The 25,693-nt window shown below is 35.0% G+C and overlaps 1 protein-coding gene across 5 annotated transcripts in view; it reads right to left on the bottom strand.

Annotated features, from left to right (window-relative positions):
- Positions 1-7,508: 7,508 nt before the first annotated feature.
- USP25 (ubiquitin specific peptidase 25) overlaps positions 7,509-25,693 on the bottom strand; it is a 160,017-nt gene continuing 141,832 nt past the window's right edge. For 3 of the 5 annotated variants that reach the window (XM_030806029.1, XM_030806030.1, XM_030806031.1), the window contains 6 exons: positions 24,713-24,891; positions 22,817-22,895; positions 19,037-19,116; positions 14,631-14,754; positions 9,576-9,771; positions 7,509-9,253 (listed from right to left, as the gene is read on the bottom strand). In XM_030806029.1, coding sequence (XP_030661889.1) covers positions 9,081-9,253; positions 9,576-9,771; positions 14,631-14,754; positions 19,037-19,116; positions 22,817-22,895; positions 24,713-24,891 — 831 coding nt within the window. In that variant the 3' untranslated portion in view covers positions 7,509-9,080. The remainder of the gene's footprint in view (positions 9,254-9,575; positions 9,772-14,630; positions 14,755-19,036; positions 19,117-22,816; positions 22,896-24,712; positions 24,892-25,693) is intronic. The other 2 variants (XM_030806028.1, XM_012501904.2) reach the window with 1 other exon arrangement.

Genomic DNA, 25,693 nt, shown 5'->3' with positions numbered 1-25,693 from the left:
GTGTCTGTGAAACATCCAGGTGTATGTGCTGAAAAGACAACTGCAAATATGTATTGGTTTAGAACTCACATGGGTATGATTAGAAAACAATGACTTGTGAATCATGGAGGCATAATAAGAAGACAAACTAATAGACACAACCAGAAAAAGCGAAAAGCATGAGGAAGGGGCCAAGTACCAAACCTTGAGCACAACTTTAAGTAGGAAGGAAAAAAAAAAAAAACACTAGGAATGCAGGTAGAAGATGGAAGCCAAAGATCCTCAAAACCAGAACAGGAGTAAACAATACCGACAAACTATAAAAAGGGCTGACAATTATTGAATACTTAATGTGGCAGATAGTTTCTAAATATTTTATATCTGGAAACCCATTTAATCTTTTAAAAAATCCTCTAAGGTGCATTATGTCATAATGCCCATTTTATAGATGAAGAGTCTGAGGCACGGAAAAGTTAACTCACTCATTCAAGGTCAACACACAGCGAATAAACAGCAGAGCCAGAATCTGAATCCAGGCAGTTTGGTTCCAGAACCTGCACTGTTAACCATTCATAAGAGAAAAATCCAGTAGGGACTGAAAAATATTTTCATGCAGCTTTGGCTAGAGCACATGTCAAAGGTGGGCATGGTCTATGGCTGAGGGAACATCAGCAATCTGAAGACCCCTGCCCTTTCATGTGACATACAGTACTGTAAAAAGCAAATTCCTCCGCCCTACTTTAGCTAGGCTCAATCACAGTCTCATAGTAGGGAGACAGGCAAATCCTAAACTAAAATTGGAAAAGCAACCATCTAAACTCCAGTACTCACATTTAAAGCCCTGTAATACACATGAGAGATAACATCTGGACACTTTAAAGAAAAAAAGTTCCTCATACGCTTTTGATGAACTAGGTTAGGAATATGGGTCTAGGTCAGGTGCAGTAGCTTGCACCTGTAATCGCAGAGGTATGGGAGGCGGAGGTGGAAGGATCACTTGAGTCCAGAAGTTTGAGACTAGCCTGGACAATATAGTGAGACCTCATCTCTACAAAAAAATAAAAAATTAGCCACGCACAGCTTGCACATGTAGTCCCACCTACTTCAGAGGCTGAAGTGGGCGGATTGTTTGAGCCAGAGAGTTGGCGGTTGCAACGAGAGGAGACTGCACCACTGCACTCCAGCCTGGGCAACAGAGCGAGACCCTGTCTCAAAAAACTAAAAATACACACAAAAACTCCACAAAACAAAAACAACAAAAGAATACTGGTCTAGCTCTACATTACTGAAAAAATAAGAGAGCTGTTTGCTACAGGGCAAACATGTTGTATGAGATAGTCTAGGGGGAAAAGGTGAGCTTTCTGGATTACTTCTGGAGAAGAGCAAACACTCCCCCAAAATAGTGGACACATGTTGAAATTTGTAAGCTCATTTTATAGTACATTCTGATTCTATTTCTATTTTCTAAATAATATTGGGTTATCAATGTTTACCCCTTTACTACAAGCTGGTTAACAACTAATTAAATTTATAGATAGGAGGCACAAAAGTTGAAAAGAGGATCATACCTAACATCTCCAGTTTTCTTGGTTAGGCAAAGAAAAGATCATCCAGCGTTACAGAAGCTGGCATTGCATAGGAGAGGCTGAGGATGGGAGTGAAGGTCTGAACTACCCACTGAGAACTGTACACGGAAGGAATAAGGATATTTGAAATTTTGGTGTGCATGTGTGCAGTTTCTCCAATCATGCCTCTTTTATTTTAATTATATTATTATCACTGCTATGTTATTTCATTTTATTGTATTTTAAGTCACTCCTACAAAGCTAATTAGAAAAAGAAGAAACTGAAGGTTGGAAAGTACAAGGGGAAGACATGGGAAAGGATGTGTAAAATAGATGAAATTAAATTTTTGTAAAAACAATGACCCTCTCCCCGCTTCCACCACCACCCCCTAAAAAAACCACCACCCTTTAGGTGTATATGCTGCATAAGGTTATCCAAACATGGAAAAATATGTGGCTACGGTGGTTAGTGGTCGTTAACTCTAGGCTGGGAGTGGTATGGAAGATGAAAAAGGGACATGTGATCAGTAAGAATAAAAACACTAGCAAAACAGAAACATATTCATGGTATAATGTCAGGTGAAACTGATGAAATAAACAGGAGTAAACATGGAAATAAAAGTTTGTTCAGTAAGAACACTGGGCTGATTAGATGAATGCATTATAAGCAATTTCTAACTGGGATTGCTATACTTTCAATATAGTTTTTAGAAAAAGTAAAATAAAGCTTATGTAAGAACAGAACTACAGATATTTGCACTGTATCTTGAGGCTAAAGAGAAGACGTTAACAACCACACTCTTGTTTCTGGAAAGGAGGTATATAAACTGGGCTGTCACATACCATTTTTTACTAAATTGTCCCCCAGATTCATAAATTGAAGCCCTAAGCCCCTAAAGTGACTGCCTTTGGAGACAGGGCCCTTAAAGAGGTAATTAAGGTTAAGTGAGTTCATAAGGACGGGGCTCAAATCCAATGTGACTGGGGTCCTTATAAGAACTGGAAGAGAGGCCAGGGATGCAGCACACAGAAAAGGCTAGGTGAGGACACAGAGAAAAGGCTAGGTGAGGACACAGAGAGAAGGTGGTGGTCTGCAGGCCAAGGAGAGAGGCCTCAGGGGAAATCAAATCCACCAACAGCTTGATCTTAGACTTCCAGCTTCCAGAACTAGAAGAAAAATTTCTGTTGTTTAAGGCACCAAGCCTGTTATTTGGTTATGGCATATCTTAGCAGACTAATATATATATTTTGGATGAAGTTATCATGGGCACAACAAATGGTATTTAATGTTATTTACAATGTAAATTTTTAAAAATTCAAACCAGAGTATTCCCATTCACCATCCACCTCCACTTCCCCAAGCATCCACATTTTTATTCGCTGGGAGAATGACAGGACCCCTCAGAGGCATAACTTGACAAATTTAAATCACAAAATAAAGATGCTGAACTTTTGGAGAATCAAATACCTACCTTATTCTCAATTAAATGTAAAACTAAGCAAAAAAAAAAAAAATTAGATACTTCCTTGAAATCCCAAGTGAGGGAAACATAAAAAATCTTCCAACAAACAACAGAGAACAAGTGAATGAAAATGAAACAGCATCAATTTACGGCGCACAAATGCTACCAATAGTTTCACTTAGTGCAGTGGCTCTGAAACTTCAGTAAACATCAAAATTATCTGAAGGACTTGTTATAACACAGGTTACGTGAAGAGTTTCTGAACTGGCAGCTCTGAAGTGGGACTCAAAAATTTTCAATTCTAACACGTTCCCAAGCTGCTGAAGCTGCCTACTGATCTGAAGAACACACACTGAGAACTACTAAAGCGTATGGTCATTGTTGTATCGTAATGGATGTGAAACGTATTAGAGGGATCCCTACATGTTCATTCATGCGTACTGGTCTTCTGAGATGTCTGAAGTTCTATCTATATGAATTCCACCCTGAATTATTTCAAAACGTAACTTTTTTGGGGTAGGAAGGAATAACATAGTAACCAAAATGAGAGTCATTTAAATCAAAGTGAAATCTGCTATGGACTACAGTTCTGAGGTTCCAATTCTGAAGTTATTAACTATAAGTTATATTTAACATGGTAAATTATATAAAGAAATTTCAAATACCACATACCAGCATCTCTGGGACACAGCTAAAGCAGTCTTAAGAGGGAAATTTATAGCACTAAATGACCATATCAAAAAGCTGGAAAGATCTCAACAACCTAAATCCCAACTAAAATAACTAGAAAACCAAGGGCAAACAAACCCCAAAGCTAGCAGAAGACAAGAAATAACCAATATCAGAGCTGAACTGAAGATAGAGACCCCCCCCAAAAAAAAACCCTTCAAAAAAATCAAAATCAAACAATCCAGGAGCTAATTTTTTTGTTTTTTTTTTTTTGAGATGGAGTCTTGCTCTGTCACCCAGGCTGGAGTGCAGTGGCACAACCTCGGCTCACTGCAAGCTCCACCTCCCGAGTTCACGCCATTCTCCCACCTCAGCCTCCCGAGTAGCAGGGACTACAGGCACCCGTCACCACGCCCAGCTAATTTTTTTTTTTTTTTTTTTTTGTATTTTTAGTAGAGACAGGGTTTCACTGTGTTAGCCAGAATGGTCTCGATCTCCTGACCTTGTGATCTACCCACCTTGGCCTCCCAAAGTGCTGGGATTACGGGCATGAGCCACCGTGCCCGGACAGAAGCTGATTTTTTGAAAAAAATTAGTAAAATAGGAGACCACTGGACTAATGAAGAAAAGAGAGAAGATTCAAATAAACACAATCAGAAATAAGTGGGATCTTACCACTGACCCCACAGAAAGACAAATCAGATACTATTATGAACACCTCTATTCACATAAACTAGAAAATCTAGAAGAAATGCATACATTCCTGGACATATACACCCTCCCAAGGCTGAAACAGGAAGAAACTGAATCCCTGAACAGACCAATAATGAGTTCTGAAACTAAGGCAGTAATAATAGCCTACCAACCTAGGAAAGTCCAAGACCAGGCAGATTCACAGATGAATTCCACCAGAGGTACAAAGAACAGTCAGTTGCTATCATTGCTCCAGAAACGATTTCAAAAAATTGAAAAGGAGGGACTCCTAACTCATTCTATGAGGGCAGCATCAGCCTGATACCAAAACCCAGCAGACATACAACAACAAAAACAACTTCAGGCCAATATCCCTGGTGAACATCGATGCAAAAATCCTAAACAAAATACTGGCAAACTGAATACAGCAGCACATCAAAAAGCTTATCCACCACGATCAAGTAGACTTCATTCCTGGGATACAAGGTTGGTTCAACATACAAAAATCAATAAATGAGATTCATCACAAAAACAGAACTAAAGACGAAAACCACATGATTACCTCAATAGATGTGGAAAAGGCCTCTGATAAAATTCAACATCACTTCATGTTAAAAGTTCTCAATAAACTAAGTATTAAATGAACATACTGCAAAATAATAAGAGCCACCTATGACAAACCCTCAGCCAGCATCACACTGAATGGGGAAAAGCTGAAAGCATTTCCCTTGAAAACGTGTAAAAGACAAGGTTGCCCTCTCTCACCACTCCTATTCACCACAGTATTGGAAGTTCTGACCAGAGCAATCAGGCAAGAGAAATAAATAAAGGTATTCAAATAGGAAGACAGAAATCAAACTATCTTTGTTTGCAGATGACATGATCCTGTATCTAGAAAATTGCATCATCTCAGCCCAAAAGCTTCTTAAGCTGATAAGCAACTTCAGCAAAATCTCAGGATACAAAATCAATGTGCAATAAGTGCTAGCATTCCCATACACCAAAAACAGGCAAGCCAAGAGCTAAATCACAAGTGAACTCCCATTCGCAACTACCACAAAAAGAATAAAATACCTAGGAATATAGCTGATAAGGGACGTGAAGGAGCTCTTCAAGAACTACAAACCACTGCTCAAGGAAATCAGAGAGGACACAAACAAATGGAAAAAAAAACTCATGCTCATGGATAGGAAGAATCAATATCATAGAAATGTCCATACTGCCCAAAGCAATTTACAGATTCAGTGCTATCCCATTAAACTACCATTAACATTATTCACAGAATTAGAAAAAACTTTAAAAATTCATATGGAACCAAACCAAACAAAACAAAACAAAAACCAAACCTGAGTAGACAAGGCAATCCTAAGCAAAATGAACAAAGCTGGAGGCATCACACTACCCAACTTCAAACTACAGTATAAGGCAACAGTAACCAAAACAGCATGGTGCTGTTACAAGAACAGACACATAGAGACCAACGGAACAGAATAGAGAACTCAGAAATAAGACCACACACCTAACTATAGCCATCTGATCTTCTACAAACCTGACAAAAACAAATAATGGGAAAAACATTCCTTATTTAATAAATGGTGCTAGGAGAACTGACTAGCCATATGCAGAAAACTGAAACTGGACACCTTCCTTACACCATATACAAAAATCAACTCAAGATGGATTAAAGACTTAAATGTAAAACTCAAAACTATAAAAACGCTAGAAGAAAACCTAGGCAATACCATTCAGGACATAGGAATGGGCAAAGATTGCATGATGAAGATGTCAAAAGCAATTGCAACAAAAGCAAAAACTGACACACAGGATCTGATTAAACTAGAGAACTTCTGCATGGCAAAACAAACTATCAACAGAGTAAAAAGACAACCTACAGAATGGGAGACAATTTTTACAATCTGTGCATATGACAAAGGTCTCATATCTAGCATCTATAAGGAACTTATGATATTGACAAGAAAAAAGAAAACCTATTAAAAAGTGGGCAAAGGACATAACAGACACTTCTCAAAAGAAGACATACATGAGGCCAACAAGTATATGAAAAAAAGCTCAATATCATTGATCATTAGAGAAATGCAAATCAAAACCACAATGAGACACCACCTCACACCAGTCGGAATGGCTATTATTAAAAGTCATAAAAACAACAGATGGTAGCAAGGTTATGGAGAAAAAGGAACACTTTTACACTGTTGGTGGAAGTGTAAATTAGTTCAACCACTGTGAAAGACTGTGATGGTTCCTCAAAGACCTAAAGAGAGAAGTACCATTGAGCCAGCAAACCCATAACTGGATATATGCTCAAAGGAATGTAAATTGTTCTCTATAAAAACATGCCCGTGTATGTTCACTGCAGCACTATTCACAATAGCAAAGGCATGGAATCTAACCTAAATGCCCGTCAGTGATAGACTGGATAAAGAAAACGTACATATACGCCATGGAATACTATGCAGTCATAAAAAGGAATGAGATCATGTCCTTTGCAGGGACACAGATGAAGCTGGAGGCCATTATCCTGAGCAAACTAACATAGGAACAGAAAGCCACCTACTGCATGTTCTCATAAGTGGGAGCTAAATGATAAGAACATATTGGACTCAGTGGTGGAAGGAACAACACACACTGGTGTCTGGCAGAGGGTGGGGGCTGGGAGGAGGAAGAGGATCAGTTAGAATAGCTAGTGGATGCTGGGGTTAATACCTGGGTGATGGGATGATCTGTGCAGCAAACCACCATGACACACATGTACCTCTGTAAGAAACCTGCATGTCCTGCACATGGACTCCTGAACTTAAAAGTTGGAAATTAAAAAAAAAAAAAAAAAAAAAGAAATTTCAATGATGTAAACCTTACAATTAGATTAAAAACCAATATTAAAATAAGTTGTTTCTGTAGGTCGTGAAAAAGGTCACTTTTTTAAATAAGTTATTTCAAATTCATTACTAGGAATAAATAATCTGGTTTTTAAGTATATAGTAAATACAATTATAATACTTACCTTCAGCACAAGAGTGACATGATTCTCTGGATGTGCCTTTGAAGAAGTAATTTCCATATAGTGTTTGAGCACTTTGTGTCTCAGCAGTCAATTATACACAAACACAAACAACTTTACCACTGTGGTAGAATGTTGTAAAATATTAAGGATACTTTACAAAAGCTGTGATGACACATATGAAGTTTCTAAACTTTTAACAGGACTGAAAAACCAGTGCAGAAATCTGCTCAGTAGACAACTTAAAATCTAAACCCAAACATATTTTGATAGATACAATATGCAAAATCTAACTTTACGACAGGAATAGTACTAATTCATTGTCATTAACACCTTACTAGTACATTGATACCTTTACAAACAGCATCATATAGGATAATATTTCATCTTACTCCTCCATCCAGGATCTTTTGTGAGAGGCACTTATAAAGAACACTAGTTTTGGCGACGCTGTATCAAACATACACATAGTATAATGGTCTATTTTACTATGCTCACAAAACATCATTTATAAAGAAATTTTTATGAATTCAAAAATAGGTTGTTAGTAACACGATTACCTTTAAAGTATGGATTTTGATTTTCATTCACAATATTAATTCATTAATCTTAAACAGTAGTTTCATCTACAAAATGTTCTACAGCTTTTTCCTTTTTGAAAAGGAATAAAGGCAGTTAAGATACTCATAACTTCTAGTTAAACAACATCAATTTTTGTTTCACAGTATTAGTAGAGAACATTTTCAATTAAAGTGATACACAATTTACAAAAATAGAATGATTTATATATTGCAAAACATTGTCCTCCATTATGTAGTATATATACATGTGTGTATGTGTATCTATGTGTATATATAAATATTTCTTTTAAGTATTACAATAGCCCTTATTCAAGTACTTTGGGATTCTCTTGAAATAATCACCTTGCTATATATTTTAAATACATTTAAAAAGTAAGATTAATCTAAGAAAAGGATAAAAGCTTCAGTGTAGTTTGACTTAAAAAAAATCAACCATTTACTTGAGTAAAAACCTGACTGAATTCAAAACAGGTTCAGGTACCATACTAAGTTCAAGAATTTTGTTAAAAATATAGATAAATTTAAGTGTCAAAGAGTTAAACATTTTCCAATTTGCTAGCATTAGAGCAGAATTAAAAGACTGTATTAATCTATTAACTATCCAATCTTAATCCCCAGACAAAATTCATTTATATATTATTACTAATACACTAATATACAATATACCTGCTTACAAACACATAGGTAGCCATAAATAAAACTTTATTCTTTATTTCATTTACAAGCTACCAAATATTACGTATCGTACACAGTGCTGAACACTTAAATGGCTGTAGTCATGGAAGGATCCAGACTGAATGGAAAGCTGTTGAGAAAGAAAAGATAAAAGCAAAGTAATACTGTAACAGGAAGGTGGCAAAAGCATAGTTTTGCCATAATAAAACCAATTAGATTTGTGATTATATATCAGTTCCGGTTAAAACAACGTCTGAGCGCCATGCGATTCTCAGCTTTATTGTCTGCAGTCTGACTAAAGTCTGTGTATTTTGTCTTTTGCAGTTATTAAAATAAAGTTAAAAACTATAGCAGCAACAAGCAAACCCTGTGACAGGAAGGCAAGGGTTAAGAACTAAAAAGAGTTTATACAGTGTGTTCAGGGAAAGTGTGCAGTTTATCTTCCATCAGCAGGAGTTCGACTGAGGGACAACATGATTCGGGCAAATCGCTCACAGAGTTCATGCGTGGAATATGAAGGTAACTTCGGTGGCTCATGGAAACTTTTAATCTCCATAGAACAATCAAGCAGTTTTGGCAAAAAATCTGTCAGCTTTTCTTGGAGGTGTGCTGCAAATACAAACAATTAAATCTAACTAAAGATAGAAATTATCACACGATCATTGTCAACATGATTTACTAATATTAACTTGCTGTAATAGGTAAGATAAATTGCCATTTTGGGGAGACAAAAACATAAATGGCAACTGCAATGCACACAGTTTAGCTCATCAATATGGAAAAAGAGTAATAATCTGAATGTGAAAATATTAAATATAATACTTATTATATTTAATATAAAAAATTGAATATAAAAAGAATAAATAACATCTAATTCTAACTGCATTTAATCCAGACATCTCAGGTGCCTATTACCATTGTTTAAACTTACGTTCCATTTCTTGACCAAGGTAGGAACACCATCGATTTCTCATATCTTCTACAGCTAGTATATCCTTCTCTTCCATTTCATCCACCAGTAATAATGGCAAAAATGGGACAATAAACTCATTCATGATAATCAGACCATTGTTTACTTCTCGATCCTCTCCAGATTCAAAGAGTTCTGCAGCTTGCTCATTTAATTTCTTAATGCAATGCAGAAAAAAAAAAAGAATAGGTTTTTGTTTCCTTTTTAAATTAAGTATCTGTAAGTATTAATAAGGAAGACAACATACATATGTTCACAAACAGTATTAGAACAAACGGTATTTACAGAAAACAATCTCAACCTATCCAGAACTGAAAATCTCTCTTTACAAAAAGCTATGCATATGGCAACAACAGAAACAAAAGCAACAGCGGTGGAGAAAACATTATTGTGTTTTTCAGTCATATTTGGCTTATGTCGATCATCAACACAGGGGCCATTTTTTCTTCTTTAGAGATTAACTTCCCCCAATTATAAAATTGTATAAGCACTCAAAATAGTTTTAAAAATAAATAAATTCAGAATCCATATTAATTTTTGAAAAACTCATCTCCATAAGTGGAAACTGAATATATACTATTGTATTCCTTGATACAGAAATATAAAGGTAATCAATTCACTTATCCCTTCAAAAACTTCCTACAGAGTCAACACCACGTGTCAGAAATTTTTGCAGATGCAGGGGCACTCAAGTGATTAATACAGAAAACTCTCATGGAGCTTACATTCTGGTACGAGGATTGGCAAACTTTTTCTGTGAAGGGCCAGACAAGGACTATTTTAGGCTTTGAAGGCCATAAAGTTTCTGTTGCAACTATTCAACTCTGCCATTGTAATACAAAGACAATAATACACAATATATAAATGAATGTGCATGGCTATGTTTCAATAAAACTTATCTATAAAAACAAGTGGTAGGTGGAGCACAAGCCATAGTGTGCTGATCACTGATCTAGTAGAACAGAGAAATCCATGTAATAAGAAACATAAGAGATAAATATAGGTATAAGACCTGTAATATTTAAGGGTTCTTATTTAAAATCTTATGTTTACAGCATGATAAACATGACTTTTAAGCTGAATTTCAAATAAAAAAGTTATATATTTAGATCTACACCATATAATTCTTATGCAATTTATTTTGATTTTGGAAAGAAGGTTGTGCTATAAGTCCAACTTGGCCATGAATCAGTTACCCAATTGATATGGTTAGGCTTTGTGTCTCCACCCAAATCTTATCTTGAATTGTAATCCCCAGGTGTTGAGGAAGAGACCTGGTGGGAGGTGATCAGATCACAGGGGCAGTTTCCCCAGTGCTGTTCTTGTGACAGGGAGTGAGTCTCATGAGATCTGATGGTTTCATAAGCATTTGGCATTTCCCCTGCTTGCACTTCTCTCTCCTGCCACCATGTGATGAAGGTCCTTGCTTCCCCTTCACCTTCCGCCATCATTTTAAGTTTCCTGAGGCCTCCCCAACCATGTGGAACTGTGAGTCAGTTAAACCTCTTTCCTTTATAAATTACCCAGTCTTGTGTAGTATCTTTATAGCAGTGTGAGAACAGACTAATACACCAATCGTGAAGAAAGTCATTGGTAGCTTGAAAAAACTACTTTAAAGTTCATATGGAACCAAAAAAGAGTCCGCATCGCCAAGTCAATCCTAAGCCAAAAGAACAAAGCCGGAGGCATCGTGCTACCTGACTTCAAACTATACTACAAGGCTACAGTAACCAAAACAGCATGGTACTGGTACCAAAACAGAGATATAGATCAATGGAACAGAACAGAGCCCTCAGAAATAATGCCGCAAATCTATAACCACCTGATTTTTGACAAACCTGACAAAAACAAGCAATGGGGAAAAGATTCCCTATTTAATAAATGGTGCTGGGAAAACTGGCTAGCCATATGTACAAAGCTGAAACTGGATCCCTTCCTTACACCTTACGCAAAAATTAATTCAAGATGGATTAAAGACTTACATGTTAGACCTAAAACCATAAAAACCCTAGCAGAAAACCTAGGCAATACCATTCAGGACATAGGCATGGGCAAGGACTTCATGTCTAAAACACCAAAAGCAATGGCAACAAAAGCCAAAATTGGCAAATGAGATCTAATTAAACTAAAGAGCTTCTGCACAGCAAAAGAAACTATCATCAGAGTGAACAGGCAGCCTACAGAATGGGAGAAAATTTTCACAACCTACTCATCTGACAAAGGGCTAATATCCGGAATCTACAATGAACTCAAACAAATTTACAAGAAAAAAACAAACAACCCCATCAAAAAGTGGGTGAAGGATATGAACAGACACTTCTCAAAAGAAGACATTTATGCAGCCAAAAAACACATGAAAAAATGCTCATCATCACTGGCCATCAGAGAAATGCAAATCAAAACCACAATGAGGTATCATCTCACACTGGTTAGAATGGCGATCATTAAAAAGTCAGGAATCAACAGGTGCTGGAGAGGATGTGGAGAAATAGGAACACTTTTACACTGTTGGTGGGACTGCAAACTAGTTCAACCATTGTGGAAGACAGTGTGGCAATTCCTCAGGGATCTAGAACTAGAAATACCATTTGACCCAGCCATCCCATTACTGGGTATATACCCAAAGGACTATAAATCATGCTGCTATAAAGACACATGCACACGTATGTTTATTGCAGCACTATTCACAATGGCAAAGACTTGGAACTAACCCAAATGTCCAACAACGATAGACTGGATTAAGAAAATGTGGCATATATACACCATGGAATACTATGCAGCCATAAAAAAGGATGAGTTCATGTCCTTTGTAGGGACATGGATGAAAATGGAAACCATCATTCTCAGCAAACTATCCCAAGGACAAAACACCAAACACCACATGTTCTCACTCATAGGTGGGAATTGAACAATGAGAACACATGGACACAGGAAGGGGATCATCACACTCCGGGGACTGTTGTGGGTTGGGGGGAGGGGGGAGGGATAGCATTAGGAGATCTACCTAATGCTAAATGACGAGTTAATGGGTGCAGCACACCAACATGGCACATGTATACATATGTAACAAACCTGCACATTGTGCACATGTACCCTAAAACTTAAAAGTATAATAACAATAAAATTAAAAAAAAATACACCAATCGTGAACAGATTAGCTAAATCTGTTAGCTTCACTTTCTTTACATTAATAATAGGGTATTATTATCTTCCAACCATAGGGGTTAAGAGAATAAAATGAGATAAATATTCAAGTATTTACTACAATTTTTGGAAGTATGCATTAAATGAGAAATAAAATTTAATGACAAGTTTAATGTTAAGTTTACTGAATCAAAGAATGTCCTGGAAATCTCTTAAATATAACGTGTTCAAAGCCAACCTTGTTCCTCCTATTAGACTCCCTAATATTAAACGAAAAACTAGTAAGTTTGGCAGCTTTGACTCTTCCATTTCCTTCTTCCCACTCACCCAACAGCTATGACATGCCCTGATTTCATTTCCTTCACCATCATACCTACTGTACTACATGAGTTGAGGCCCTCACTCTCCATCCCTTGACTTTCCCCTCTAAGGTTCTTGACTTCAATCTACTTCTTTCCTGTTCATCCTCTAGTATGCTATTATTATTACCAGAATTATTTTCTGAAAACAAACCTCATCATGCCAAACCTAATCAAACTTACACTGGTGCAAACTCATTTGAATGTCATAAAAGTTTCTTCATCATCTGACATTGACAAGTATTGTCAGCTTCATCACTTCCACCTTACCCCACTTCCTCAGAACCTGGATAGCCACAATGAATTTATCTTGATTTTCTGTTGTGTACTGGAATATTCTCCCTTCTCTATCATGAATAAAACTCCTATTTATCCATCAAGATCCAGATGAGGTTTACCTTATCTCTTAAGGTTCTTCCCAAATATTTCAGGCATATCATTGTGCATATTTCTCATAATGGCACTTATTCCAGAACAAACAATTATTTCTGTATGTCTCCTACCAGATTGAGTTTTCTGAGGACAGGAGGTACATCTTACTCATGTTTGTATCCCTCAGAATGTGACACTTTTTAAATATACAATGTGAAAAAACCTGAAAGGAACACTAAAGTAATCTTGATGAGGTTTCATTTCAATTCCTATATAAAACAAATAACCAAATGTGGCTGGGTTACTACAAAAAAAGATGAGAAACATTATACCATTTCTTGAATGTTTCAGAGGAACCATCAGGTTTTGGTTGTATTTATGTTTAAAATCAGCTATACTATTATTGTACCTGAAAATTCAATTTTTTTAAGTTAAACAAATTACTCTAATACATTCTATGCATATTCTTGTTTTTTTTTTTTGTTTTTTTGAGACGGAGTCTTGCGCTGTCACCAGTTCGCCAGGATGGAGTGCAGTGGCGAGATCTTGGCTCAATGCAACCACCACTTCCCAGGTTCAAGCGATTCCCCTGCCTCAGCCTCCTGAGTAGTTGAGACTACAGGCACACACCACCACGTCCAGCTAATTTTTGTGTTTGTGTATTTTAGTCGAGATGGGGTTTCACCACGTTGGCCAGGATGGTCTCGATCTCCTGACTTTGTGATCCATCAGCCTCAGCCTCCCAAAGTGCTAGGATTACAGGCATGAGCTGCTGCGCCAGCCTGCATATTCTTATAGACTTACATAAAACATTTTTTAAGGCTTATCTATGCATCCCTTCCTCTCCCACCAAAAAAAGGAGTGGTAGTGTGATGATGAAATCTAAATATAGAAATGTAAACAAACTGATGCTATTTTAAGAACATGTCTCATTTATCACCTATATACTTGGGATTCATAAAGAGAACAGAATAAAGTACTGAGTGTACTTTGCCATCTGAAGGGACTGGAACCAGTTTATAGACATCATCATGTTCTTATCCCATCAGAGTTTATGGAGTCAATCACTTATATATGAGTCTGGAAAACTTGCCCAACGTCAGACAAAATGATAATATTATACTATATGCATTCAACTTACTAGTAAACATTCTCTCCTATAATGTGATATCAATTCTTCATCATGTCCTCTGTATAAGCCTTTAGACAAGAGTTCTTTGTTATTCTGATAAGCACAGATGAGAAACAGCAAGGAATCTATATAACTTGAAAATTAAAAAGAAACATATAACATTAACATATAACATTTGTAGAAACAAAGTCACCTATAATTATAAAACATTTTAAGTATATGCTTAAGTTTTGATAATCTACATTATAATAAAAAATATCATCTGACGCAGTGTATGCTTAAGAGCACCTTTTTAGCAACGGCAACATCTGAAACCCAGAGATACTTATCTTAAAAGTAAAAAATAGGAGCTAAAAATTAAGAAAAAATCTGGGAAAAGAGGCAATAACTGATAAAGTCAGATAGTTCTGTCTTCCTTGGTATTTATTTTCCTGATGTTTTCCATTTGAACTCAAAATTGAAGCTAACGTGAAAGCCAACAATCTACTTGTTTAACGCAATGTCACATTTGTATGAAGTAAATGATCACAAACATCATTTGGTTTGTTCAAAGACAACTTAGACAGGTTCGTTTCTATGTGCAGACAGTTTTAGTTACTGAGAAAAATGTAAAAAAAAATAGAAATACGAATATCTAAAGGAAGTAGAGAAAGTGGACAATGAAAGATTTCTTCTAAATCTGGGAAACCTAGTGGAATAAAGCAAAAACAAAAAGCCTCCAAACATAAAAAAGCTGATAGAGGCCGGGCGCAGCGGCTCACACCTGTCATTCCAGCACTTTGGGAGGCCGAGGCAGGCGGATCACCTGACGTAGGGAGTTCGAGACCAGCCTGACCAACATGGAGAAACCCCACCTCTACTAAAAATACAAAATTAGCCGGGCATGGTGACGCACGCCTGTAGTCCCAGCTACTCGGGAGGCTAAGGCAGGAGAATCCCGGAAGGTGGAGGTTGAGGTGAGCTGAGATAACGCCACTGCACTCCAGCCTGGGCAACAAGAGCAAAACTCTGTCTCAAAAAAAAAAAAAAAAAAGTGATAGAATTAGGCATATGTGTTATATTAATATAAGTCTAGATAGTATGAAATTCAAATTAGGTTTTAAAAAGGGAAGAAAAGGGGCCAGGCACAGTGGCTCATGCCTGTAATCCCAATACTTTGGGAGGTGGTGGTGAGAGGATCAGTTGAGGCCAGGAGTTCAAGACCTGCCTGGCCAACATAGTGAGACCCCCATCTCTACAAAAACATAAAAAAAAAAAAAATTAGCTGGGCATCGTGGTACATGCCTGTAGTACCAGCTACGCAGGAGGCTGAGGAGGAAGGACTTCTTGAGCTGAGAAGGTAAAAGGTTGTAGTGAGCCATGATCATACCACTGCATTCCAGCCTGGGCAACAGAGCAAGACCCCAACTCAAAAATACAAAACAAAACAAAAATGGAAGAAAAAAATATTTAATAAAGAATTACTTTCACCTCCAAACTATCCTTGTAACGTGTCAAAAGAAAAACTATATCTAGCCAAGTATTTGTATAACTGAAATAAAAAATACTATTTTAAAATATTTCCTTTGTGTCAGTTTTTCAATAATTAACATATTTTTTCACAGATTAATATGGAAAAATATAATAGTTTAAAAAATGAAATATTATAAAGAAACACAATTTTAAACTCTAGACTCTCCTGCCAATAATTACTGTTTATTACTTAATTCATGTACTTAGATACAAAATAAATCCATTCCACATCCCAAATGTTAAATGTAAAGTTATTTAAAAATTAATGTATACATTCATGGCAAATCAAATTACACACCTGAAGGTGTCATGATAAATAAGTCTATTTTAAACATTTTTTGAAAATGGCTTTCTAGGAATTTGTTTTTGAGATTAAATATAACATTTTATTTTGAAATGCTATTAGGTTAATAAACATATTCTCAGCTAAAGATTTTATTTATGAAAAATGAAGGAAGTGATAATATTAAAAGTTGTTTTACAACATTAAGTTGTAGTAGTTCGTTAATTAATAAGTAACTAGCACATCTATCTTTTCCTTTATAGCTACTGAGTTTCTTGTTAAGAAGATCTCTCCTGAATGACATTGACATCTGGCTTTCTAGACCTGAGTCACCTCTTTGAGAATTGCTCTGAAACCATGACCTTGTTCCAATTCTCTACTGAGGTTCGCAAAATGTTCCATATATGATCAAACTTTAAAGTGCTTACGAATGTATATTCAAATAAACTTAGAATAAGATTTAGCAGTCCAATTACCATATTCTTATCTAAGATAAAATAAGATCATGTAGCCTGGTACACTCTATAAAATTATGGTTCTTGCAACCATGATTTCACTTCACTGTTCTCAGGATTCACAAGGGTCCATCAGTAAGTATTTCACTCAAGGCTTTAAATGTTTACATTTTCATTAAAAACAATTTTGACAGAACCTTTTGGCAATATTTTACAAACAGCTAGCTAGCTACAATAACTGCTGTATTTAAAGATTTAAAGTAAAAAAAAACAAAAACAAAAAAAACAAACCAGTATTTCTTTCTTTTTTTTTTTTTTTTTTTTTTTTGAGACAGTGTCTCGCTCTGTCGCCCAGGCTGGAGTGCAGTGGCGTGATCTTGGCTCACTGCAACCTCCACCTCCCGGGTTCAAGTGATTCTCCTGCCTCAGCCTCCTGAGTAGCTGGGATCACAGTCGCACACACACCAATATTTCTTTAAAAGATATTCCATAAGTAGTATCTGTCACCATTATTGATTTTCTAATTAATCCTTCTAATTTGATAAGTATTTACTATACTAGAATATTAACTTTCTGAATAAGTATGTATTTGAAAACTGACAAGCAAATTATAATATTTAAACATATTTCCAAGTTATATCTCAAATTCCTTTAATGTATGTTAACTGGGAACAACTAATACAGAAGCTATCCAGATAGGTACAAAGTGACAGTTTCATCATTTTAATTCTTATTGTGATAAAAGAATACATTTTGTACTTACATGATTTCATTAAATTATACAAGAATACGAGGTCTCTATTTTAATTTTTCTTTTCCTAGTTAGCTGTGTGACCTTGACAAAGTTACCACATCTCTGTGAAGTCTGATTTCTTTATCTGTAACACTGAAATGCTTTTTTATATCTCACTCTATTGAATTATACAATCATATTATTTTTCTCAAATCAGCACAAATACAAATTCTAATAGTACATTTGAATATTCCTATTAAAGAAATAAAATCTTGATTGACATTACTCATAAATTGGAGGTATCGATCAAAGTAAGTTTTCTACATCAATGACTAAAGTGAAATTATCTTATAAATAGCACAATGACTAGGACTTTAAATAATTTGTACTTAAGTACTTAAGATAAATTGTCAAGTAAAACATTAATTTTTCCTTTTGTGTGATAACTTTAAAAATTTTGATAACTATTAATATAAAAATGAAAGTACTGTCCTCTAGAATAGTACTGTCCAATAGAAATTTCTGTGATTATGGAAATGTTCTGTGCTGGCTAAAAATAGAGGCCACTAACCACATGAGGCTACTGAACTACTGAAATGTGGCTGGTGTAACCAATGAACTGAAGTTTGGTTTTAAAAGTTTTAGTTATTTACATTGTCAGGTGGCCACTATGTTGGACAGTATAGCTCCAGAATTAAACACTGATCTTCGCTTCTTGTTTTGAAAAAGAAGCATCATTACCTAAGTGGGAGCTTCTTACATTTCATAAAACAAAAAAGAAAGGAAAAATTCAGTATCCCTTTTACTTGGCTGCAATATACACTGCATTGAAAATAAAGCATTTTCTCAAAAAACAATCACTAGTCAAGTTAATGTTAAACAACACGCATTAAGAAATATGTGGAGAAATATATGCCAACTAGTGAATCTAAAATGTAAGTAAAGCAAACTGTATCCTTTCTTAATAACAATTAAAATAATAGTATAATTAAATAAGCAGATATTCCTTTAAGACTATCTTTAATTTAAATAAAAATTAATCCAAAATTTGTTTAAAGTCACAGTACTCAAAAATTTTCTACAGCTACACATTTTACAGAACCTGAAAGTTCACAAAGACAGACTGCAAACACTATCTCTGACTTGATATCAAGATCAGACTCAGCTTCAAGGGTAGTGTTTGAGAGCTGATAAACGCAGACACTAATGCCAACCGTACAGAGTTTTAAATGGAAAATATATTTTATGTGTGGTATATGGGAAGTCTCTATATCAACTTTGCAATTTTTCTGTAAACTTAAAACTGATCTAAAATAAAACATTTATTAAAAATATAGAGTGTGAACAAAATCTTTTCCATGGATGAGGTCACACCTGAATAGAATTAAGTGCAAAAATTATGCTCTTTTCATATTTGTCCACTTTGCCTTACCTTTCTCTTTGAAAATTTTCTAGCCCAATTATGAGATACATAGTTGTTTCCCTGAATTTCCTATAATCCTGATGCCACTCCTGTAGGTGAAAAAAACATTAAAAATGTTCAGAGTAAGATTTTAAAAGTACTATGAAACTGTACAAAAAGTAGTGCACTGTTTTGCTACTATTTGAATTAATAGAAATAAAGAGTTCAAAATGAAGATACATCAGAACTGAAGACTTTACTTTCTGGCACACAAGACTATTTATTAATATAACATTAAATCTAAAAATTATTAGGCATGGATATGAAATTAAACAATAAAGATTTTACTAGCAGATAACAGAAATATAAAGGCATGATAATCAGGTCATCTCAAAAATTCATCAGTATAAAATCATATTATTGAACTATTATTATATCTACATCAACTGATGGAAGAAAATGAAATTATGCTGAGTATAAATCAAAGCTTGGACACTTGATACATAATTTTAAGAAACTAAAAAAAAGTTAGATTTATTTAACCTTTTAACTTCGCAAATGTGTGGTAAATTTGACTTTAAGTGTGTAAGCGAATACTTTATTTACATGAGATATGGTAAAAGAATAGCTGCAGTTCACATTTCAATGCCCCTCCCCACTCCCAAAACAACTATAGGGCATGTAATAGGACTAAATAATTCCAAGGTGATACCAAAGTCAAGATTTTCTTAGCTTACTTTATAATAATTGGCTCAAGAAGAATAACTGAAATTCAATGTAGGATAAATTGGAAAAAGAATACTGATAACAAAAGTGTTAAGGCTTTTATATAAACATTATAAACAAAAATAAGAAATATAGTCAAGTTATTAGCCAACGATATTCTCCTTGAATATATAAACTTTTTTTTTCTTTCTGGAGACAGGGTCTCACTCAGTTGCCCAGTCTGCAGAGCAGTGGCACGATCACAGCTAACTGCAGACTTGACCTTCTGGGCTCCAGCAATCCTCCTACCTCTGTCTCCCAAGTAGCCTGAATTACAGGTGCACACTCCCAGTTCCAGTTAATTATTTAATCTGTTTTGTATAGACAGGGTCTTGCTGTGTTGGTCAGGCTGGTCTCAAATTCCTGGCCCCAAACAACTCCCTGTGCCTTGATTTCCAAAAGTACTGGGATTATAAGCATGAGCCACCACATCCAGTCTTAATTTTAATTTTCAAGACATAATTTTCATGCTACTAGTAGATCTTAATAACAAAAAAGGTAAAACTTGTCCTGCAAGTATGAAGTTAGCTTTTCTGGGGAAGGTATTCAAACTGTCATTCCTTGTTGTCATTAGAATTGCCTTAGAAGTTGTGAGCAGGCAAACTTTTTCTGTAAAAGGCCAGATAATGTTTTAGACTTTGCAAGCCTCATCTTCTTCAGTTACTCAACTCTGTAACTGCAGTGTGAAAGTATCCACAGACAATATGTATACAAATGGCCATGTTCCAATAAAAGTTTATTTACAAAAACAGGTGGTAAGCTGGTCTGCAGGCTATGGTTTACTGAACCCTGAACTTAGAGCAAGACAAAGATATGAGGAATATGCAGAATCTAAAATCAAGTCATTTAAATACTTGTATGATTTAATGGCCCTGCAGTTAGAATATGAGGAATTATGAATAAAAATATAATGAGTCCAATCCGTTGAAGCAAACTGAAGGAAGCATTGCAGAATCAAGTCACAATTAAAAATCAAGTCCCATGAACACGAATCTTGGGGACAAGGGAAGAGCTCTCAATCAAGCTGAAGGGCACAGATTTGGAGCCATTATTAGCTAAAAGATGACTTGACTTGCTCCTCAGGGTCAAGAGAAAACAAATTTTGAATTTCTCTGGCTCTAGATTACATATCCTGGCCAAAAATATCTGGTCAGTGAGTGCCCTTATGGATAAATGAATGTCTTTGGGCTTCTACCTATGTTGACTTCTAAACAGCTTTACATAGGAGTCTTTCACAATTGAAATGAACTTTTGCATATGGAATAAAGAAGAAATCAAATTTTATTTATTTCCCAGAACCATTTATTAAAAAGTCTTTCTACTGTTCACTAACTTGCTTGTCAAAGATGGGAGGTGGACTGGGATCTCTGCATTTCCGTAACATTTTTCAGTTGGCTTATCAAGCTCCATAACATCTTGCTGGAATTTTCATATGGCCTGCACTGAATTTATAAAGTATTTGGGGAAAAGCAATATCTATATATTAATAATATCAAGTTTTCCAAATACCATATGTATGCCCATTTATTTAGGTCTTTGTTAATGTCTCCCAATAAGTTTTATAATTTTCCCCACCGAAGTCACACACACCTTTTGTTAAATTTATTTCCATATACTCCATAGTTTCAGATACTATCGTAAATGGTCTCGCTTTTATACTTTATTTTTTTTTACTGGCAAAAGGGAATAAAATTGATATTGGACACAAGTTTGCATGCTGCAAAGCTGTCTTACTAGTTCTAATAAATCAGTTGTAGATTTTATTTGAATTTCAAGGTAAAAAAAAACCTACAAATAATGATGTCTTTGTTTCTTCTTTTCCAATATTTTACTTTTCGCTTATTTTCGTTGCCTTGTTTTTGACAACAAAAATTTTAAGCTTTCAATGCTCACAATTCTATATATTTGCTGCAGTTTTATTATTTCTTATTTTTGTTTTTAGAGACACTCTTTAGTGAATTAAGGTAGTTACCTTATATGCCAAACTGGCTAAGGTTTTCATCAATAATGAGTGTTTTCTTTCTCTTTCCTCTTCCCTGTTTGTGTAGTGAATTACACTAATTGTTTAGGGAATCTAAAGTACCATAATTAAGTTTGTAAATGAAACTAAATATTAAGCAAAGGCACCCAAGAAAACAACTTAAAGTTTACTAGACTTATAAATTAAAAAGACAATGCGTAAAATTAAATTTAAAAACGTGAATACTAGGTGTATGAATTCATCAATTAAAATAAAGAATATTTTAAAGCCAAAGTTGACAAAAAGAATTTTGTGCACAAAAAAATCCCACAAGCACATGTACAAGTACCTACGTAAGTGCTCTCTCACACACAACACTGTCTCACAATGACAAATATATATCGCATATAGGGACTAAAATGAATCTCTAACTTCCCCAAAATACATCTGATGAATCAAAGTGAAGGAAAAAATATAGCCCACAGGGTACAGTTGCACAGTGTAGTGTAACAGTTAAGAATGTAGATTCTATTAGCCAAGCTGTAAACTTGTGGCTGTGAAAACCTTAGGCAGGTTACTTCACTGCTCTATGCCTTATTTTCTCGTGTGTGTCAAATGGCAATAAGAACACTACCTATCTCACAGTGTTACTGTCTGAATTAAATCAGTTAATATATGTAAAGGGCTTAGACAAATGCCTGGCGTATAGTAGGGTCTTGACAAATATTACTTGTTGGTATTATGTAACAGCAATTTCTAAGTTGATTTCAAAATTAACAATGTATTTGTTACTTTGTTTTTAAGCTAGAAAAGTTCATTTAAAAAGTACTTGAGAATTAGTATTGAAATAGAAAACCAAAAATCTTCCTTTTTTGATTTTACACTTTTTGGTCTACATGCTATCATATCATGTTAATCCTAAAATCACATATAAAATTATTAATTACTTGAGCATTGACTTGGAAACTTAATTTTTCACTCATCATTCATAACAAATTCAACTTCTGTTGGGTTGAAATGAAAGGAATATCAGTGAATTACAGAATCCCTAAATCTGTAGTTTAACCTCTAAGAAAGCACATTACCTCATATTGTTCCAAGTTTACTTCTTCAGGTTTTATCATTTCCAGTTTGGCTTGAGCAACTTTCATTATGTTGTGACACCTTAAAAAAAAACACATACATATGCGCGTGTGTGTATGTGTGTGTGTATATATATATTTGTAAATCAAAAGCAAAACCCATAAACACTGAGCAAAAACAGCAGTACTTTTGTATAGAAACAACTCCTAAATAACCTTAAGTGAAAAACATTTTTGAGACCAGTGTTGGGGAATTACAAAGAAGACAGCAGCAATAATTCTAATTCAAATTTACTGTGTTGTATTGATATATGGCTTTTAAATTACATTCTAATTAACAGTTTGCATAGGAAGAAAATGAAACTTTTTAAAAATAATGTGCATCTATTAAGCAAGCTCAAGAGACACTGCATCTTCTTTTCCCCCCACATGGTATTATTTATTCTTAAATACTAAAAAGAAAGAGTCTAAAACGTGCCTATCATCTCAGGTAAAAATGGAAACATTCCAGTGGATTTTATGATCAGAATCGGTGATAAAGAAATCCTCACGAAATATATTTAATTCACATGTGCATAACTCTGTATTTCAAGCACAAGTCAGGTTATCAAAACAGATTAACTAGTTATAGTCAGATAACTGCAAAAGACTGAAAAGTCAGTGTAATTACTCCATTAATATCTTCTCCAAATTAAACAGCATAGATCCAATGGAACTCAGTACACTGATAGCACAGATAACGAGGGTCACAACAACCCTGTTTCTGAACTCTCTGCAGTCATATGTATCAAAATAAATGATGTCCACACTGCTACTAATACAAATAGTAGTGGCCAACATTCATTGAGCATTCAACCACCTATCAGATATTGTTCACAACTATTTATTTGTATTATGCACAGAATCCTACATTTCACAACACACATCTAATAAGGTAGGATTGATCCAGATGCTTTGCTTCCCCTCATATTCTTTGCTACACACTTTTAACTCAGTATTTTTGAGACACTCATAAAAGGATAATCATTTCAGAATTAAAATTACAATGAACTGCAACAGCATAAATATTTTTATATATGAAAATAACTTTCAATACTCTAAATTTCACATGGGCCCTAAAATTATTTTCTAGTGTCATTCATTCTAATTAAATTGTGATTTTTAACATTAGTAGTTTTATAGGACTTTCTGAATAATTCTTTATAAAACTACTAATACAATCTAGAGAAAACATTCTCTGTAAATATTCTATAGAATATTTTCTATACTCTACAGAAATTCTACAGAAATTTCTATAGAATATTTTCTCTTTCCAGAGAAAATATTTCTGCGTGAATCTAATTCAACCCTTCCAAGCCTCCTCTTTATGTGAAAGAATGTTTAATTATTTTATCTGCAAGACTAAAAACTTTTCTCCAGTGATTCTCTAATGAGGGTGATTTTGCTCCCCTAGGAGTTATTTGGCAATACCTGGAGATATTTTGGTATGCCACAACTTGGGAGCTGCTACTGTCATCTAACAAAGAGACGAGGGATATTATTAAATATACTACAATCACAGAACAGCACCAACAACAAAGATTTATCTAATTTAAACTGTCTATATAGTACAGAGGTTAGGAAGCCCATTTTTGTTTCTAAAATATTGAGTGTATTAAGTGCAGTGATTACTTGATTCACAATTAAAATTTACTAAAATGATCTAAGTTATTTTCAGTTCAAACTTCAAAAGGCCACAGACTCCAGTAACTAGTTGCATTGAGTTCAAATTTTGTTACGTATTTATTAAAATGTGTGCCCATGCATATATAAAATAAATACTCAAAAAATTATCCTGGGAATCTGCAGGAAAAAAAAAAAGAACAATTTGAGCGTAAGAATTTTATACTTTCAAATTACCTTTCATCAAAACTCAAATTTCTATCTCCAAATTGTTCTAGCAATGTTTTCTCGATAATTTTCTTTGGTGCCTGGTTCTGGATAAAGTAGACCACTACATGATGTAAACGATAATCGGTTTCTGGTGGGGTGTCTTCTTGGGCCAACTTTACCAACCTTGCATATTCCAACTTAATTGCCTGGAAAATGCAATGAAAATGACAATTTTGGTTAATTATTTAAACACCTAAAAATCCTTCAATATTACGAGTTTAATTCTTCTTGCATTTAAATCTTTTCTCTTTTTTTGGCTTTTAAAGTATCACAAACAAGGCAGTACATCTAAGAACACAGTCCCATGTTCCATAGTCTCAAAGAATTTTCTGAATAACTGACCACAAAGGCCCTTCTTTAAAAAAAAAAAACAAAAAAAAACCGAAGTCTCGCACTGTCTCCTAGGATGGATTGCAGTGGCGTGATCTCGGCTCACTGCAACCTCCACCTCTAAGGTTCAAGCGATTCTCCTGCCTCAGCCTCCCAAGTAGCTGGGATTACAGGCGCCCACCACCTTGCCCAGCTAAATTTTTTATATTTTTAGTAGAGATGGAGTTTTACTATGTTGGCCAGGCTGGTCTCAAACTCCTGACCTCATCATCCGCCCACCTCGGCCTCCCAAAGTGCTGGGATTATAGGCGTGAGCCATGTGCCTGGCCACAAAGGCCCTTCTTTATCCCTTTACTATATAAACATTCTTTTTGCTTCCACACATGAAAGTGGTAAAATAATATGTGTAAACTTACAATGTGAGTAATTCTGTAAAATTTATCAGAGCCTAGTCAAAGTCTATTCACAGACATCGTAAGATGGAGATGGTAGTTTTCCCATTCTGTTTTACCTTTCTAAGCATCAGTTTGAACACCAAAATTCTAGAGTTGATATACAGCTCCCAAAAATACTCAAATCTGAAAGAAAATTGTTCTTAAATGCATAGTCGTATTATTG

This window comes from Nomascus leucogenys, chromosome 25 (genome assembly GCF_006542625.1).
Source record: "Nomascus leucogenys isolate Asia chromosome 25, Asia_NLE_v1, whole genome shotgun sequence".
In the NCBI taxonomy this organism is placed as follows: Eukaryota; Metazoa; Chordata; class Mammalia; order Primates; family Hylobatidae; genus Nomascus; species Nomascus leucogenys.
Note: the sequence above shows the minus strand (reverse complement) of the source record. Positions and strands in the feature narration are given on the sequence as shown.